The sequence below is a fragment of the Xiphophorus hellerii genome, chromosome 2 (genome assembly GCF_003331165.1).
Source record: "Xiphophorus hellerii strain 12219 chromosome 2, Xiphophorus_hellerii-4.1, whole genome shotgun sequence".
Taxonomy (NCBI): domain Eukaryota; kingdom Metazoa; phylum Chordata; class Actinopteri; order Cyprinodontiformes; family Poeciliidae; genus Xiphophorus; species Xiphophorus hellerii.
In genome coordinates, this window is record NC_045673.1 from 27,862,652 (window position 1) to 27,882,615 (window position 19,964).

Genomic DNA, 19,964 nt, shown 5'->3' on the forward strand with positions numbered 1-19,964 from the left:
CTGTTTGCTGTTTTGTAATTGGTCAGCCTTGGGTTGGTTCTGCAGTGGGAGAAGGGGCCCGTGTTGATTTCAGGAGTCATCATGGCGCTCAATGCGACAATTAAAGGTAAAACGAGTCTTTTACGAACCTTCTCAGGACAACTACGAGTGGCCACAGCGTGTAAACTAACCGAAAAAAAACTGTTCTGAAACGGACTCTTCGCTCGTAGGAGAACTTCGGCCTGTTTCACGTGAACGTTATATAAAGGGCCCCGACAGAAAAGCTAGCACGTAGCTAACGCAATAATACAGATATGACAGCTAGTATGGTAAAAAAGACAATGCTAAAGGCTAAACCCGTTGGTGTCTTTTCTTGATGCCATTGCCACGACTTTTACCTAAATGTCTCCTGCTTGTGTTTTGTTTTATAACTAAACTGGTTCTTGTTATCTCTAGAAGAGGTTAAGCCGGTAGCTCGATAAGTGCTCTGCACAAGTGTGCTGTACGATAAGAGGGTATGTTAGCAGCTCGCACCTAGGCTAGCTCTGCACCTCTCTTCCTCACCTTGTCATTATGAAAACATGCTAAGATGTTTTAATGAAAACCTGGCACACAACACTTTTACATTGACCGTTTACAGTCATTACATAATTTATGAAGAGTCTGGGTTTAGTGTTATAATATTTGCTGAAAAAAAAAAAAAATCGGCCTTTCAGACCAGAGCCAGTCAGTGAAAATCTCCAAATTGTAATATATTTAACAACAAGCAAAAGGTTTCTTTAAAAAGTCCCTGCTTTATCAGTGTTTGTAACTCGTATACATTATTACTTAATTCTTAACTTTACTGCGTTGCAGTATTACCTATTATAACACTATTAATGCGTAAACTAATACATAATTACACACCTGTACACATTCTGCTGCTGCTACCTAGATACGGTTATACAGTTTTTTGTTTTTACTCTATTACCACAGCATCTGTATTTATATCTATGTTGGTAATAACAACACATAAGATTCAACAGTGCATGGTTATATGTAGAATATATATATTGTTTCTATGTGGTGAATATGTAGAGTCTATACCTGGCTTCACTGTGTGGCATTCAGGGTTCCTACATAGGAAACAAATAGGAAATTTGAATTATATATTTTGGATAAAATGAGAAAAGATCTGAAGTTTAAAACTTTACCTCATATACAGCTGTCTCAATATTATCCAACCATCTCCTCATACTAGTGACTGGAATATGAATGATTTGTTTTAAATTCTTTTCCATTGTAGAAATATCTGCCATACAAATAGTTAACTCTTGTTAAAATGCCTCAATATTAAGTGAAATTTAGTCTGAAAATTGTGGGATTTTGTAATTGAAGCTGAGTAGGAAACCATTTTACTTTGTTTTTCTTTTCACTCTTGCATCTATTGAAGTGTGAGACTAATCAGGTTCTACTGTGTTTATTCTTTTTCTTGTTGCTACTCTGTAGCCAGTGGCCATGAATTGGTTTTGTCTGTGACAACCTCTTTGTGCACAGAGTCGTTTTATTGCCGGTGAACATACCTGCAAGGCAGTATTTTGTAAAAATACACAATACTTTATGTGTGACAGGAAATTTGAATGTTAAATCAAGCTGTCGCCTAGAGAGCAACTAAACATAAAAAGCTGAAGATTGTTTGTGAACTATTGTTGAGAATAATTTTCCCACCTGATGGTAGGGCCTCTTTTAATTAACAGAATAGAAGAAGTATTCTCTTCTATTCTCTAATAGTAACTATGTTTCATTTAATGGGGGAAATTAAGCTTTTTTGATTTTACAGCTCTTTTCTAATCTTATGTCTGAGATTTTTAAAGTTAGATACAGTAATTTTGAGTAAACTGTTTATAGTTTAAAACATGACCTAACAAAAGCAACAAATATTACTATGTCAGCTCAACTTGTACTATATTGATTATTGCACATCTAATAATGTAATCCATACCATGTATGTGGATATTGATTAGTGGTGGTATCTGCTCCGGTAGCCAGCAGTCAGCTGCTTGACTGACATTGCTCTCCAACTGTGGTTTTTATGACAGATCAATAGGGCCAGACTAAGATTTTTCTTTTTGAAAATATAAGAATAAAGTCATAATATTATGAGAATAAAGTCACAATGTTAACACGTTTTAAACTTCTGCTATTGACAATAATTTGATGCTGATGTCTTAAGATATGACATATAGCTCCACAGAAATTTAAACATTCTACATTTTAACTCTTTATAATTGTTTGCATGGGAGTCAGTGACGTGCGGTCAGATGAGGCAGAGCCTCACCTGTCATCATGGAAAAATAATATATAATGATAAAATAATTTATATTGCTATTTTCACCCTGTGGTTTGTACTATAAAGCAGCAGTCCCCAACCTTTTTAGTCGCACGGACCGGTCAGCCCTTCTCAATTTTGCTGCGGACTGGGGGGGTGCGCGTCGTAAGTATCGAGTCCAATGCTGTTGTTCGGCGGGGGGGGCGCAGTACTCTGATGTTGTTTTGTTACTTTTGTTACCCATTCTGCTGCAAGTTGGCTCAATTTTGACTCGCAAGACGTAACCGGTAAAATCCGGTTTAGGATTTTCAAAATAAAAGATCCGGAAGTAGTTTATTATTTCTTGCGCGGCCCGGTGGTTGGGGACCACTGCTATAAAGTATTTATTTTTCATTTAGCTTAACCAATTCTGATTATGTTTCTCTTCAAAATCGCTGAATTTTCGCATTTTCCCATTCAAATGCTTGGAAGCGAAGCCGGTGAGGCAGCAGCGAGCTGAGCCTCACCTGGGATTGATCAACCTCTCACTAACTGCACTGGCTGCCACTCGATGAGAGCATGTTCCTCCTGTCTGTAGGTCGCCAATAAAATGGCTAAAAAACATTTAATATATGAACTGATTTTCCATAATTTAGCTTATGTATACAATGTACAGTGTTTTTTGTCACCATCTGTGTGTGTAACGTGTTTCGTGTGCTGAGGAGCGATCAGAAACGGCAGAGAACAGATTCGACGTGAGGCAGGCAGTTCTCTTGCCTCATGGCAGGGGGCGCTCATGATCTCAGACATTGTGACTCCACAACTGCAGAGTAAGAGACAGTAACAGGGAGCTGGCCATGGAGCTAGTAATACAGCACAGGTGTCAAACTCCAGTCCTCAAGGGCCGCTGTCCTGCAACTTTTAGATGAGCCTCTGCTGCACCACCTGAACAGAATAATTAGGTCATTACGGCTCTGGAGAACTGATCTACACAATAAGGAGGTAATTAAGCCATTTCATTCCAGTGTTTTGTACCTGTGGCACATCTATAAACTGCAGGACAGCGGCCCTTGAGGACTGGAGTTTGAGACCCCTGCCATACAGTCAAGTGCATCGATATATTTATAGTTTTCTTTTTGTACCACAGCAATCACGTATTAATAATTGCAAAATAAACATTAAGCCTAAAACCATACTACTGCAACAGACTGAATGTCCTGCTCTTTGTGTGGGAAATATCTTGAGTTTTGTTTTTTTGTGGCGTTGTTCTCAATTTCTATGGCAACGAGTCTGCGCGTAGCTGCGCTGATACAGAGAGCGAGAAAGACGTGGTTTTGAGTTGTACTTTAATGGTTTTCCCCTTTGCTGTGGAGCACAGCATGAAATTAATAATACCTACATGTCCAAGTCTGATTGAGGTAACAGAATTATTCTACGGCGGCAGCGCGGTTATGGATGAAATGAAGAAGAATAGTTTTTGCCCTCCATCGTTGTCTGCATGCACGAAATTTCCTTATGTAAACAATTACATTCAGGGGGTCTATATTTGTAAATCTGATTATGATTAAGTCAGTGCCTCGCCAGCTATGAACCTCACTGCACGTCACTGATGGGAGTTGTCATAACATTATTACTTGAATCCACTGATATTATGACTTTATTCTGATAATATTATAAGTTTTTTCTTATAACAACTTTTTTCTCGTATTATTATTTTTCTCGTCTCGTACAACTTTTTTTTTTTTACAGTAATGCGACTCCGTCATAGGTTTTAAAACAGTGTTGCACTAGTCAGACTGGTGAATATGAAGTCCAATTTAATTTCTAGCCTGTAACTTCTTAAAGCCTCTGCCTAACTTGATACAGTAAACCAACCTTTACCTGTTTCGATACGTCAGGCTGCGACGCCACCATATTGTTGAGTCTGTTTTCAGGAAATGCTGCAGAGATAAGGAATGCCCCCAGTGTGTCCGTCCCTCCTGCTTATTATCTCCTTTGCAGGAATGTGGCTTCCGTCTGTTTACATTATTGAGCAATAAAATGAAAACCTCCGTACTTGCTTCTGTGTTTTTTCAGTAAGCTTTTAAAATCTTAAACGGCACAAAGCAGGCAGTGTTGTTGCTTCTTGATGACAGGTCTCATCCGTGTATTGTGTGATTTGACAATAGATGTGGTAAAGTTGAGGAAGATGAGAGCTGAACTTACAGTTTGATGCTCTGAATGCTTAGATGGTTGGCCTTAAAGGGGCAGTATTAACTTTACATCATGTTATAATGTTGCATGATGTTACCATCAAAAACATACCTGGAGCGTTGCTTTGATTCTTTCATTCATGTTTGAGAAATCCTTTAATCTCCATGGGAACCACTCAGTTGTGCAAACTGCCTGGAGGGATTTCGCTCCGCCTTCGAGACGCACTTTTAAAGATACAGGGGTCCAATTTCAAGGCGTTCCATAAATTAATAACAGGGTTTCCCCCAGAAAACCTGCTAAGTCCGGTGATAGAGGCCTTGGGACAGTCCACCAGTGGCACACCATGTTTTGTATTAAAAAATGAAGTTACAAACATTCAGAGGTGCATGAGCATGTGACGGTAGTCCAACAAGTAAACTATAAACCATCTCATCCTGTCTTTACTGTCGATATTATTGGTGTACAAAAAAAACGTATTTAAAATAAGTAAATGACTTAGCCGAGTGGCCCGCCAGGCTTTAATACAATAGGGAAAAAAATTCCCTAGTGTATTATAAAATTTCTTTTAAGTCATAGTTGGTATATGTAACATTTTTATAACAACTGAAGGTAACATTGTTTCTTGACTATGCCATAAAATGGCACTATGTGTCTGGAAAACATATTACTGCCCCTTTAAATTCATCAAAGATGGCCTCAAATAAATTAATCACAGGTCTCAATTTTTGTCGTGGCAGGACTACTTATTCTTATATATTCTATGTAGTATTTTTTTTCCCCCCAGACTTTTCTGTTGGGCAGAAGTTTGAATTGCATGTAGACATCTTCATACACTGTGACCTGTGCGGTAACAAGCTGCTAATAGCTAGCTGGTGTCTTTTATTTGTAAGTGTAAACTTAACACCAGTTGCCTGGGGCGACGTTCGTCTTTGCAACTGCCATCACAACCGTCTGCAAAAACTTTGAACAATCTGAATTGATGAGTTACAAGGACATTTCATTCCCCTTTGGGATCAATTTGAATTTGAACCTGTACGATGCTAGACGCATTCTGTGTAAAAAAACTTTGGCGCCCTGAAAAACAATCACCTTTTTTTTATACATTTCTGTACAGGCCTTAAATTTTATTCATAATGGTCTTAAAATGTCCTAAATTTGAGTTGGTGAAACCTGCAGGAACACTGTTATTACTGTCATGTGACTCTGTTTAAAATAAAAGAATTTAAAAGAGTATCAGTGATATCTTTAATTACTAGAGCACATTAAATGTTCTTTTTGGTCTAAGCATTAACTTCTCCTCCTCAGAGCACCCGTACGCCCATCTAATCGACACGCTACCAGATGGCATCAAGTTCTACAACCCATGTAAATTAGGCGACCCGAGATACGGTGAGTTCACCGCCGCACCGTGTCTGTCGTAACGTCAGCCGTACCCCCTGGAGAATCAACTCTTTATTTACGACACGCAGACAAACTGCCGCTGTCCGTCCGGATCTTGCTGGAGGCGGCGATTCGCAACTGCGACGGCTTCTACACGAAAGAGGAGGATGTGCAGAACATCTTGGACTGGCAGGAGCAGCAGGAAAAAGCAGAGGTGCCGTTCTCCCCGGCACGAGTCCTTCTGCAGGACTTCACGTGAGTTTACTCACTTTTTAATTCCTCAGCTGTGAAGAAAGTGATAGTTGGGAACAAAAAATAAACACTTTTTTTTTTGTTGTGGTTGTGTATCAGTGGTATTCCTGCTATGGTGGACCTGGCAGCTATGAGAGACGCTGTGGCCAAACAGGGCGTGGACCCCGACCTAGTGAACCCTAAATGCCCCACAGACCTCATCGTAGACCACTCGCTACAAATTGATTACAGCAAATGGTTTGTTAATTAACTGGAAAGAAATCCCACCTTTGTATGCTTACGTCGGCCTTTATTTCCTTTTAACCTTTAAACCTCGTCATACCAGCGCCATACAGAACGCTCCCAACCCAGGCGGCGGTGACGGCTCCAACCAGAGCCAGCCTCCTCCTCGTTCCACAGCGGCCCGGCCTCCGTCCAGAGGCGGCTCCCACTGCGGGGGCCAGCGGGGCTCCTGCAGCAAGGCCGCCTGCAGCGACCTCCCCGCCTCGTCGGGCCGTCCTACCTCTGTCCAGCAGATCGAAAACACTCCCCTGCTCTGCCCCTTCCACCTGCAGCCCGTTTCTGAGTACGTCTTCACTAGTTAGAGGGTTTGACTGATTCAGTCTGTGTAACACTGGCATTAGGTTCAAAGAGTTTCAGTCCTTTGCAGAAGTATTCATGACCTTTGAACAAGGGCTGAAATGATTAATTCGATTAATTGATCATTGAAATTGTCGTCAACAAATTTAGTAAACAATTGTTAAATGGAGTATACAGACTCATAAAAGGCCAATTGCTGAAAGAACATCCAAAGGCTAAATCCAAAGTACTGTGTGTATGGCAGAAAACAAACACTTGTTCATTACCCTAAACACACCACACACTGTAAAATACTTGCAGAATTGCAGCAACAGTAAAAATATGAGAGCGAGATTATCCTAAATTAGGCATTAGAAAGGATTTCTGTTATTCATTTCGATGTGGTGAAGTTCAAAGGTCGTGCACCAGTTAAGCATACTTGCAAGGTAATGTAGATATTATTTTTTTGCTCAGTGTTTTCTTTGTTGGAGCTTGGAGCTCACTGTGGATTTTACTTAATCTTTTTTGCAGAGTGGAAACGGCTTTGAAGAACCAAGAAATGGAACTGCAGCGAAACAAAGAGAGGCTTCATTTTTTTAAGGTACCAAAACATCACTTGTGTTTGGATTTCCCGTAGAGAAGATAAAATGAATGTTCATTTGGACGAGACTCTTCGTTGAGCACCAACCTTTCTGCCCAACAGTGGTGTTCGAAGGCTTTTAAAAATGTGAACGTGGTTCCTCCCGACGTCGGCGCCGTCCACCAGGTGAACCTGGAGTACCTGTCCAGGGTGGTGCAGGTCAGCGACGGCCTGATCTACCCCGACAGCGTGGTGGGCACTGACTCCCACACCACCATGATCAACGGCCTGGGAATCCTGGGATGGGGTACGGCCTCGTCTAACCGACGTTTCTCAGCTTTTCGTTTAAACTGCATCATCAGTAACTGGCTTCACAATTTTTTCCAGGCGTTGGAGGAATCGAGTCTGAAGCGGTGATGCTGGGCCAACCGGTGTCGCTGACCCTACCTCAGGTGGTGGGCTGTAAACTGGTGGGCTCCATCAACCCGCTGGCCACCTCCATCGACATCGTCCTTGGCATCACAAAGGTTCCTTTATAGGGTCGTTCACCAGAGTAGCTTTAAATGTTCCAGATAACAATGCTCTGAGCTTCGGGTTTGTCTCTCTGATCTTTTGTTTTCTCAGCACTTGCGGCAGGCGGGAATCTCTGGGAAGTTTGTTGAGTTTTTTGGACCAGGTGTCTCCCAGCTGTCGGCGCCTGACCGGACCACCATCGCCAATATGTGTCCAGAATACAACGCCACTGTCAGCTTTTTCCCCATCGACCACGTAACACTCAAGCACTTTAAAAAGACAAGTGAGTAAAATGAGCAATTAAAGTGGACATGTCATGCTTTTAATTTTGTCCTGTTTCTATTTAAATCATTCAGTTTTGGTTTATTTAAAGAGAAACTGCAGTGCTTTGGTCTGAATTCCTCGTTATTGTAGCTCCATCTTTGACCCCTGTTCTGAGGTGCGTTTGAGAGCAACTTGTTTTGGTACGGTCTCTTTAAATGCAATTGAGGCACTTCACGCCCCGCCCCCCTCCAGGTCACAGTGCTCCACTTTTATCTCGTTCAGCCATTTTTGTAGTTTAACAGCAGAAATCCATTTATCTAACTTTTTATTCTAAAATTAATTAAAAGACTTCAACAATATTTTAACACAAACTATGAGTCGATACCTTTTAAAAATTCAAATGCTACCACAATATGACTGAACACGTCTTGTAAACAAAACCTCAACATAGTTAGCGAGTTAGCTATTGCTAGCGCCGACTGTGGATCATGTGGTGCCCAAAACAAAAACGTCAAAAACAATTTTTTATTGTTTTTGTTTATACCACAATACTATTCAAAACACGCAGTCCGATTATGTCCAAGGATCTAAAACCTAGCATAATGCGCTAATAGAATCAGAAAGCACAATGCTAAACAACGGACAGGACGTCGTACACACAGGACGTTGTACAAACACAATAAATTTCTGTCTAAAATGAAGCTTCTTGTCATTCCGGCATTATTTACAGCTCACTGCTCTGCTGTGTTTCTGATGCTCAGGGACGGTGCAATGAATGACTTATCCACACGTAGTTTTGGCATCCTTGGAAATTGGATCACAAAATTACTGCGAGAAATAAAAATGGTGGATTCACACAATTGGTTAGCCATATGTTGATGTCCATGTTTAGCAGATCCATAGCAAAAACTGTGATGCAGTTGTTCAGAAGACACAATTGGAAAAAGAGAAAACTGAACAGGATGAAAACTATGACTCTGATAGAATATAAAGATATTTATGAAGACCAAGTTCAACTTTTCCAAAGAGACTTCCACCTACACATGAAATGTGTTTGAGCTAAGAAAAAAAAAAGTGGATTTTGTATGAAATGTCCCGTTTTTTTCTGTAATGTAGTTTAATTCATCCTTCCAGATTTCACTGACGAAAAGCTCAAATTATTGGAGTCCTACATGAAGGCTGTAAATCTTTTCCGGAGCTATGAAGAATCCTCAGAAGATCCTCAGTTCTCAGAGGTAATTTCACATCAGATTAAAAAAAAGTTGGTTTTTTTTGTTTGTTTTTTAGTAATTCAATTCGAAAAGTGAAAGTCAGATGTTATTCTGCTTCCTTAAACACAAGATGATATATTTGGGGAAAAGGGGCAGGCAGTCTGTGTGACACTTTTTTTCTTCCCCTCAACTGTTGAACACAGCTTTCTCTGAACAGCTAAATACTTTAGCAAAGACCTATTGAGGGTGTGTGTTTGACCATAAAATAGTGAAAATTGGAATTAAAAACATATTTGCTTAAATTAAAGACGCCAATTTTGAAAAAACTCCAGTTTTTGGATAGAAAGCTTTTGCACTAGGATGAGGTGGTTTATCAGTGGTATCAAAATTAGTGCATTTCACCAAACCGCAATGAAAACGCTTCTTTCACATCACACGAGTCACACGATCAGCAGCTGTATGTTACTACTGACGGAAAAGACGAAGAAAACAACAGGAAGTAGTTGGAGGAGGACGGCGCGGCATGTTTAACTATGAACAAACGTATTCATGTGACATTTTAATTGTTTTTTGATGAAAACACTGCAATTGGAAAAAAAATTAATTTCAACGTTAGTGAAATATGGACAAAGTTTTGCAAACCTTTGTTATAGTGACTGCCTGCTTCAGTTTAATGCTTTTTATTAAAATGCTTAATTAGACTTAGTGAGAAACATTATGTTGAATTTTCATTATCTTTAAACCATTTCCATTAAATTTAACAGAAATTAACTCTTAATACATTACACTGGTTTAAATTTTTGAATTGAATTCCTAAACTAAATTAACTTTTAAAACTGTATTCTAATTTAGATGCAGCTGTATTCTTTTGCCCTTGACTCTCTGTCAACTTAAATGCATCGTCTGAAAGGTTTTAGAAGCCACGGTATATTCAATGAGCTCTGCTGAAGCTAGCGACGTTTGTGCAGGTGATCGAGATCAACCTGAGCTCCATGGTTCCCCAAGTAAGCGGACCCAAAAGACCGCAAGACAGAGTGGCCGTCAGCAGCATGAAGGACGACTTCCAGAGCTGCCTCAACGAGAAGGTAACCTGGACGGGTGTATGTACCGATTCCTCTTGTTGCTAGGCAGCGGAGCTTTCCAGTAACTTCTCCTTTTGTCCCAGGTGGGATTTAAAGGCTTCCACATCTCCAAGGAGAAGCAGGACGTCCGCGTCCCCTTCCTGCACTGCGGTCAGGAGTATGAGCTGGCACACGGGTCCGTGGTCATCGCCGCCGTCATCAGTTGCACCAACAACTGCAACCCATCTGTCATGCTCACCGCAGGTATGCCAAAGTTTAAATTCAGACATGAACTGTTTAGTCTTCCCAGCAAAATTTAGTTCAGCTTCAAGGCGGTGGAAGCTGGACACAACACAGATAGCGCGAGAACATTTTTCATCAAGGTCGCAGCTCGACTTTGCTCACTCTGTTCCTCGCCGTCGACAGGCCTGATGGCCAAGAAGGCCGTAGAAGCCGGGCTCGTCGTCAAGCCCTACATCCGGACCAGCCTGGCTCCTGGAAGTGGCATGGTCACCCACTACCTCAACGCCAGTGGAGTCCTGCCTTACTTCAACCAGCTGGGGTGAGCAGGTTTCATGCACTGACAGCACAGGAAATGACATCAGCAGCTTCGTTGAACAGGTTTCAGTTACATATTTACACTTTACATGTCAGAGAGAAGGTTTTAGCCTCGATCTGGTTAAATAAAACTCCTTTAGAGCCGCTAATGTTCAATCACCATAACATATTTTATAATAATATACTGCAGGGAATTTGTTGTAACTTTTATAAGTCTTTTATTTCTTTGTTTTAGAATAAGAAAACAGAGATAAAACCTTTTTTTTTTAAGGATGGATCCATTTTCTTCTAAAGAAAATGTCAAGTTTATTTATTTGTGTAGCACACTTCAGTAACCGGGAAGTTTAAAGTGCCTTAAACCATAAAAACATCATCCAGTCAAATACCATCATCAAAATCATCAAACAAATACACATCGAACATATTGATCAACATTAAAGTTATTATGAATATAAGTTGCATAAATAATGGCTGTGATCATGTGACAGGTTCGAGGTCATAGGTTACGGCTGCGCCACCTGCGTGGGGAACACGGCGCCGCTACCAGAAGCCGTAGTCGACGCCATCAAAAAGGTAACTCCCCCCGCCGCCACCACCACGCCGCTCTCCGCCTGCCCTCACTCAGACTCTACACCGCTGTTCGTCGTTTCAGGGGGACCTGGTGGCCTGCGGTGTGTTGTCTGGCAACAGGCACTTCGAAGGCCGCCTGTGTGACTGCGTGCGCGCCAACTACCTGGCCTCCCCTCCCCTGGTCGTGGCGTACGCCATCGCAGGCACGGTGGGAATCGACTTTGAGAAAGAGCCTCTAGGTGAGACGAGCTCCGCCCGCAGCTCCATTAAGCTGTTTGTCTAGAAGCTGGAGATCAGCCGGGGATTTGAGGAATTTGGTCGGATTACAGTCAGTGAGCAGAAAGGGATTCAGAGTCTTGTTTAGTCACATCTCAACCGCTGGCGAAGTAAAAAAAGAATCATTTATCTTCTGCAATCTGGTAGTTTTTTAATCTAAACATTTCATTTGCTCTGCATAGATGCTTTGGAAAAGGTCTGGAATTATTTTGTCATTTTTAGAAGTATTTCTTTGTTTCTGTTTTTTTTTTTTTTTTTTTTTTTTTTTTACACAGATGAGACTAAAATTAAGCATTTTAGTCTAAAATCAGGAAGTAGATTGTAGAGCACAGCATTCTGGGTAAATACAACCAAAACAAATGCACGTGTCTCGCGCTAGCAGGAGAAATGGCTTGTGGACTTTAGCCAAAGGCAAAAGAGAAATCCTACAACCGCTAAAATCTGACGCTACTCTATTTTTGTTTACATTTTGCAAAGAAGAAGTTTGCACTCACATCTTCTTCTGAGATTTATGTCATTTCCTTAAGCGTTTCTTGGTGCAGCGCCACCGCAGGCGGCAGGTTTTTCAGTTTGGTTTGTTTGACCCAGTGCTGTGTGAAAGCGAACCGCAGCAGCTGAAAACGTAGCAAATGTTGCAATTTTGAACCCCAATCAAACCAAGAAGGCTTCTGGTCGGCTCAGTATTTAAAGTGTTACAGGAAAGCTTCAATCACCAGGGGCCTCATGCTTAAAAGAGTGCGCAGTTTTCACACTAAAACTTGGTGTACGGAAAAATTTAGAAAAGTGCGGCGCACAAAAAAATTCGGATGTACACACATGGCCGCGCACCTTTCCTTTATAAACCCCAATTTGCAGGAAATAGAGCAGCTGCTGGTCCGTCCTGTCGCCACCCATAAATACATCTTAATGTAAATTAGTATAAATACAAGAAAGTCTGCCACCACGTGAAGGAATAACCATGGCAACGTCCTTGTTTGTAGCAGTATAAATATTTTTAATAATAATAACTATATATTTTATTTTAAATGTGCTTTCAGGACACATAAGGTCACTTCACAAAAATAAAAATAATACATTTTAAAGAAAAAAAATCCCCCCCCCCAAAAAAAAAGAAATCGTGCTGTTTGAACAGCAACGCTTTCAGCCGGGCGGACAGAGAGTCAGGGAGTCATTTGAGTGGGAATGTGGACGTTTATTCTAAATAGTGGAATCGTGCAGAAGTTGTGCGTTTACAGAATAGAGATGATTTCTGTCCATAAGGCGCATTCACAAAGCGGGCGGCTCCACTGAAGGATGACTGCAGCTGGAGCGGTACCGGTACCGCACGGCTCTTTAAGTTTTGCTCAGAGCTTCAGGATGATCAGTCTGGATTAATCTAAACGCTAATAAACCATCATCAACATTTCCCAGCAGATCAATATGATCAATCGCTCCCTCTGAATCCTTCCATTGGCGATGTTCTCCATCAGAGCCAAAGCGCTACACAATTACGCGGCTCACCTTCGCGCAGCTACTTGAATCCGTGTGATTGTGCCCACCTTGATCACCTTAAAAATAATCAAACCTGTTTGGAGTTAATCTGCTGGTCCAACCCTGTTTTCTTTCCCAGTCAGAATGAAATGACCCCATAGATGCGTTTCATGCGCTTCGGCGCACGGACCAATGCGTTACATCTTTATGAGAAGGAAACTGAGAAAAAGTGCTATTTACATTCTGATGAGCTTTTCACATCCTTTTTTATTTTTATTTTCTTTATTTTGTGTGCGTGTTAGCTTATTGTCTGAGGATAAATGCGGTTCAGTTTCATCGTTTACATTTAAACAATAAAATATTAAAACCATGAAAAGAATTTCGGGTTTGAAACGTCTTGGTCTAAATAACTGAAGGAAGTCGGATTTCAGTGTATTTAGGTCAGTTTTGACGCTTTGTAGTTTGATATTGTCCACAGGAAATTTTGCGTGGCTGCCGCATATTTTCACGACAGCGGAAAAGTGTGTGTATATTTACGCAAACTTTGACGCAAAGCTCATTTTTACACATGCCGACTTGTGCGTAAAATGTGGCACCTCTCATTTTTTGTGCGCGCGCTTTATGCATGAGGCCCCAGATCCTCGTCCCTCTCTGGTGCATCTTGCCAGCAGGTGAAGTTGTTCCAGAAATGTTCGCATCTCTTGTTACTCTCCATCCAATCTGATTTAATCTGAACAATTTAGCAAAGAAGAAATGACAACAAAAAAAAAAGTGTCAAAATGTGAAAAAGTTCCAAGGATATGATTTTTTTTTCTCTTCAAGCCTTGTGTTCCCTCTGCTTTTCCTCGGAAAGCTCTTGTAAAAAGCGAACATGTTCAAAAACCTGATTTTCAGCTTATGTTTCAAATTGAACAGGCCGGACTTCGGAGGGTAAGGAAGTGTATCTTCGTGACATTTGGCCGTCCAGAGAGGAGGTCCAACAGACCGAGGAGGACTCGGTCATCTCCTCCATCTTTAAGGACCTCAGGAGGAGGATGGAGGTCAGAACCCGTTCTGTTGTTGAATAAATCCTGCTGCACATGCAAACCATGAGACATTTGCTCTCCTTCAGAAAGGGAACACGTTTTGGAACAAGATTGAATGTCCAGACTCTGTGGTTTTCCCCTGGGATCACAAGTCCACGTATATCCGCTCGCCGCCGTTCTTCACCAAACTCGTACGTCCCTCCATCAGAGCCGGCGCTTCTTCCTGCATCGCAGCAACCGTCGCCTTCTCACCTCTTACCCTTTTATCGTTTTTTTCATCCCAGAGTAAAGATATTCCTCCGCCCCAGTCGATAGAAAACGCTCACGCCTTACTGTTCCTCGGAGACAAAGTGACCACGGATCACATCTCGCCAGCCGGCAGCATCGCCAGAGTCAGCGCCGCCGCCAAGTACCTGCAGAGCAAACGGTCGGTGCCAGGCCGCCAGCTGATGTGCTGATTTCTCTGGACGATAAATGGTCACAGAAGTTATTGTGATAAATTGACAATATTGTCATTTTGAGACCACTTTCAACTAGTATAATAATAACAATGATGGCATATTAGTGCAAGTACACCCATCAAAAGATCAATAAACTTTTATTTCAAAAGAATAATTGATGCTGGAACTAGACCCGTCACGACAAAAAATGTTGCTGGACGATAAGTTGTCCCAGAAGTTATTGCGATAAACGACACTATTGCTGTTTTGAGACCATTTTCACTGTAAGGTTAATGGCATAATAATGCAAGAAGATGAATAAACTTTAAATTTTTACAAGCATTTAACACCGGAACTGGAAGATATTTTATATATCCAAAACAAATCAACAAAACAATAGAAAACAACAAATAAAATGAATTAGAAATTGCATTTCAATAAACAACCATCTTTAAGCTTAGACAGGGGAAACAGACAAAAGTGTCAGGTAGTGCGTACTTCACACTTAGCATCAAATGTTAGCAGCGTTTCATTGATTTATTGCTAACTGTGACCTAGGCCTAGACGCAGCTTTTTATTCACCAAGTTGCTTCAAATGAACTTAACTCTCTCGTTGTGTCAGGCTGACGCCGCGGGAGTTTAACTCGTACGGCGCTCGCCGAGGGAACGACGCGGTGATGATGAGAGGAACCTTCGCCAGCATCAAGCTCCACAATCGGTTCATCGGCAAGCCGGGCCCAAAGACTCTGCATATTCCCTCTGGCCAGACTGTGAGAGGAAACCTAACCGGTCTAGTCCATGTAAATGTTGAGTGCTGGTTGATTCAGCCTGAGTCCAGTTTCAATGGTTCTCTCTCTCTCTCTCTCTGTGCGTGCGTGTGTGTGTGTGTGTGTGTGTGTGTGGGTGTGTGTGTGTGTGTGTGTGTGCGCAGCTGGATGTGTTTGAGGCAGCTGATCGCTATCAGAGAGACGGCACACCCCTCATCATCCTGGCAGGAAAAGACTACGGCTCTGGAAACTCCAGGGACTGGGTAGCTAAGGGACCGTACCTGCTGGTAAATCACACACACACACACACACACACGCATGCACACACACATGTTTGCATGGCTATCTTTGTGGGGGCTTTCCATTGACTTCCATTTATTTCTACAGCCTAAGCCTTACCCCTACCCTATCTATTACATACCTAACTCAACCAAAACCTTAGTCCTAAATCTGACCCCTGACCCAAAAACAGCGCAGTGGGTCCCCGCAACGTAGCAAGTGTCAGGAAAATGGTCCCCACAAGGTATTAAAACAAACACACACACACTTATAGTCATACTTTAACATTACGCACCATGAATGTTGATTGTATATTGAAATTACATTAAAATAATTTGTGAACATTCATTTTCTAGTTTTTACACAGAGGCTTAATAGGATTTAGGTGGATTTAGTCCACCTTGTTCGACTCCGAGGTGGACTTTGACTGGGCCATTCCAACAAATGATTATGTTAGGGTTAAAGCACGAGTCGGCTGCTGGAAGGTGAACCTCCACCTCAGTTTCAAACCTTTTACAGCTTTGACCAGCTTTTCCTTGCAGATTAGGAGATTTCTGAAGTTCCTGGATTTTATTTTAGGGTTTTAAAAATACACTATAAAATCTGAAAACAATATTTATGTCCTTTGCCTTTCACTTTGCAATCATGCACCACTTCAATTGTATCAATTAATCTAATTTTCTGTTTTTAAAGATTCAATTTTTCAAAAATCTTTTGTTTTTTTTTCTCCACCAATGGGCTGGGTCGAGTGACGTTATCGCACCCCAGAGCCGCCATCTTGTTTGACCAGCTTCTATTTATTTGAACTTTGAATTCACGTCAATCCACAAAAGGAATTACTGAAATAAAAAACAGTTTTTAAGATATTTTCTGTCATGTGAAGAAAAAAATGTAAGGAGGAAAAATTTGAGGTTAGATTTATGGCCTGAGCCCAACCCAATCTAAGCTCTAAATAAAAATTTATTAAAATCGGAAATCAAATTGGGTATAAAAAAAAAAAATCATACATTTGATTTATAAGTCGTATCGACCAGCTTTGCTACTTTGTTTGTTTCTGTCTTGGAAAATCTCCAAGCACAATGAAGTTAGAGATCATAACATAGCAAAAAAAAAGGAATAAACCTTCTTTATTCCTTTTTTGTTTTGTTTTTTCCAGGGCGTCCGCGCCGTCATCGCCGAGAGCTTCGAGAAGCTCCACAAGAGCCAGCTGGTGGGGATGGGCATAATGCCGCTGCAGTTTGTGGCGGGGCAAAACGCCGACACGCTGGAGCTGAGCGGGAAGGAGCGCTTCAGCGTGGCGCTGCCGGAGAGCCTGCGGCCGCGGCACCAGCTGACCGTCAGGGTAAGGCGTCCGAGCAGCGTCTGCGTCTCTGGGAATCTCCACACAGTCCACTGATTTCTTTTGGTTCTTTCCCTCCAGACCAGCAAAGGGACGTCGTTCAGCGTCACGGCGCTGTTCGACTCCGAGGTGGACGTCATCTTTTTCCAACACGGGGGGCTTCTGAGGTACGTCGCTCGGACTGTGGTGGAAAGCGGACCGGACGCCGCCACTGGCGAACAGCAGCCGACTTCGGTCTGAATCCTCTGCCGGTTCTCGGTCTCCTCCGCTTCTACGTCCTCAGACTTTTGGAACGTCCGTTTTTTTTGTTTGTTCGTTTTCTTTTTTAAAACCTGTAGCGTAAGCGTCTTTTAAGTTAATACACAAACGTCACCATTTCTGGCTTATAAACCCAAGAAGAAGAAGAAACGACGGCGTTCACCATGTGTGGAGAATGTACTGCCTGTAAACGTGGTCGTCTTGTGTTTGCTGGAGAACTCTCAAGGTTTTTCATTTGACTGTTCTGTAGCCAACACCGCTTTGGGAAGCTAAGATGGAGCGCTGCATCGCCAGTTTTCCCCCGATGTCAGAATTCTGCATGATTTATTTTTTTTTTTCCGTCAGAGCAGAACCGTCTCATGTGCTGGGGATATTTCTTTAATTGGGTATTTTCCAGAAAATATCAGTTTTGTGATGAAATCAATTGTGTGTCAATGATCTTCACCTGTACGATGCCAGTCACAAGTTTGGCTTTTTATTTTATGGTCGGTCAACAATACAACATACAACCAGCAATTTTATTTTTCAAAACAATAATTCACTGTTTTCTCTACTCTCCAATCGGTCAAAGTGTCCATACACGCTCAAATATATCTACATACACCCACTAGTATTTTGCCAAATGTCCTTCAGTAAAGTTTTTTTCGTTGTAGTCTGGCAGTCCATCTGACTGCATCGTCTGTCCAGAAATGCTGATAAATTTTAAGCATAACCCACAAATTTTCAACAGGGTGGACATCCGGTCTGCTCCAATCAGTAATGCTAACGCATTTTAACCAATCCGGAACCAGCTCTGATGTGAGCTGCTTGTTGTTTCAGAACTTTATTTTCAACTTTCATCCATTGAACCCAAACTGTCATCAACTCTGCACGGATCATTGAGCGCCGTTCAGAGAAACTCTTTATGGTTAGATTGGCCTCTTTGGTCTTCATGACAAGACATTTGTATGGTAGTGGATGCATCATGCTGTGGAAATGGTGCATTGTATACTTGGGGGGAAAAAAATCCATCTTTAGTTTAAATATTTTTGCCCTGCAAAAACAGCACACTTGAGATTGGACTAAATTAACTTCAAAGTAATTATTCAGCAAAATATGAGCTAAATAATTAAGTAAATAATTCTTTATTAATTTTAAATATCACTAGTTTCACTGGTATATTTGTTTAACTTACAGTAAGAAGTTATACCCATGTCCTAAGTGGGACTATTACTTTTTTTAAAGTCAGTATTAAGGAATAATTTACTTAAAACAAGCTCCTATTTCTTGCTGAAACGTTCCTTGTAAGTTAGTTTTGTCTTATTTCAGGTGTACTAAGATATTTGCACTAGAAACTGGACCAAAAAATGTTTTGCGTTTTAATGCAGGGGTGTTCAAAGTGTGGCTCGGGGGCCATTTGTGGCCGTTGAAATGATTTTGATCGGTCCCTGACTGCAAGTAAAAGCAACAATGGTAGAAATGAATTAATAAAAGATCATCCTGACGTCCATAAGCTTGCGAGCTGCGCTGATCAGGAGCTAGCTGTTGGTGCTAACCAGATCTGATCCGCTCACTCCGCCGCTGCAGCTACCAGTCTCACCAAAAACTCCCGATCATCGTCAAATCTCCCAAATCCCCCACTATTCATTAAAAGTCTCGCTTTAAGAACATTTTCCTCGCCATAATGACTGATTTGGCTCCGGGTGTAATTACAGCTTTTTATCTCGCTCCTGCGTCCTTCGTGACGTGGAATGACCTCATTCGGTAAACATCACTTCAACCTCTTTGTCAGAGGTGTTTTTCTGGAAAAAAAACAACAGATTTCCAGCACTGATATAAGGATTTAAGGTGTTTAACATAAAAACCCACCAAACGTTGCGTGACGCTCCGGACCGACGCACGTCACGGTTGATGCCGTTTGTGTTGCTGATTATTTCCACACTGGTGTGTCATCATGTGATTTAATGAGCGGTCTGAAACTTGTTCAATGCTTTCTTTTCATCAGCAGCTGCCAGAATGATTCATGTTTCCTTTGTTGTTGTTTTGGTGCCTCGTGAAGACATTGTAAGCGCGTTCATCTCCTCGTTTAACGGGAAGTGTAGCTCATCGTCTGTTTGCCGCCTGGTTCCGAGCGGATTGCTTAAATCGCAGGATGAAATGTTCCGGGGGAGAGGGCAGTGAACCGCCTCACAGCACGTCTTGATGTAAATAATTTTTAATAAATGGCAGCGATGACACGCTTATTTGTCTCTGAGCAGTGCTGTTGTGGAGTCTCTTTGTATATAACCTTTTAATTGAACATTTATTTGGCTTGCAACCATTTTCCTCTTTTTACATCAGTTAGAATAGAAATACTCAAAGTATTTCTATTTGATAAATGTCAAAATAATGAGAGAATATTTTGGTTTCAGTTTTTTTAAATTAAAATATTTACACACATTTCTGCCCCCAAAGTGCATTTGTAAACAAATCTGTCATTTTTTATGAGGCTTTCTTAAAAATGACTTCTTGTCTGAATGTCTTTTCAGCCTGTGCTCAGGACTCGTCTCTCGCTCTCGTACGACTTTTTGTTTCAGGGTTGATGCACAAAATTTGTGGCAAAGCGTTCATCGCTTTCACACAGAACTTGGACACCATTTCACTCCCAATATTGACATCATCATAAAGGAACAAGTAGTATTGGTGTGTAACTGTCCCAATTTTTATTTACTCAAACGTCTTTAAA

At 41.4% G+C, this 19,964-nt stretch overlaps 1 protein-coding gene across 1 annotated transcript; it reads left to right on the forward strand.

Moving 5' to 3' along the window:
- Nucleotides 1-81: 81 nt before the first annotated feature.
- Nucleotides 82-19,493, forward strand: ireb2 (iron-responsive element binding protein 2). Its single transcript, XM_032545443.1, has 22 exons — nucleotides 82-106; nucleotides 5,765-5,848; nucleotides 5,929-6,094; nucleotides 6,191-6,328; nucleotides 6,417-6,656; nucleotides 7,181-7,250; nucleotides 7,353-7,536; nucleotides 7,617-7,756; nucleotides 7,854-8,025; nucleotides 9,141-9,241; nucleotides 10,186-10,302; nucleotides 10,383-10,542; nucleotides 10,705-10,840; nucleotides 11,325-11,409; nucleotides 11,489-11,645; nucleotides 14,068-14,192; nucleotides 14,264-14,368; nucleotides 14,462-14,604; nucleotides 15,240-15,387; nucleotides 15,549-15,671; nucleotides 16,820-17,005; nucleotides 17,084-19,493. The coding sequence occupies exons 1-22, from the start codon at nucleotides 82-84 to the stop codon at nucleotides 17,240-17,242; spliced, it is 2,964 nt and encodes a 987-aa protein (XP_032401334.1). The 3' UTR covers nucleotides 17,243-19,493.
- The last annotated feature ends 471 nt before the right edge of the window (nucleotides 19,494-19,964 follow it).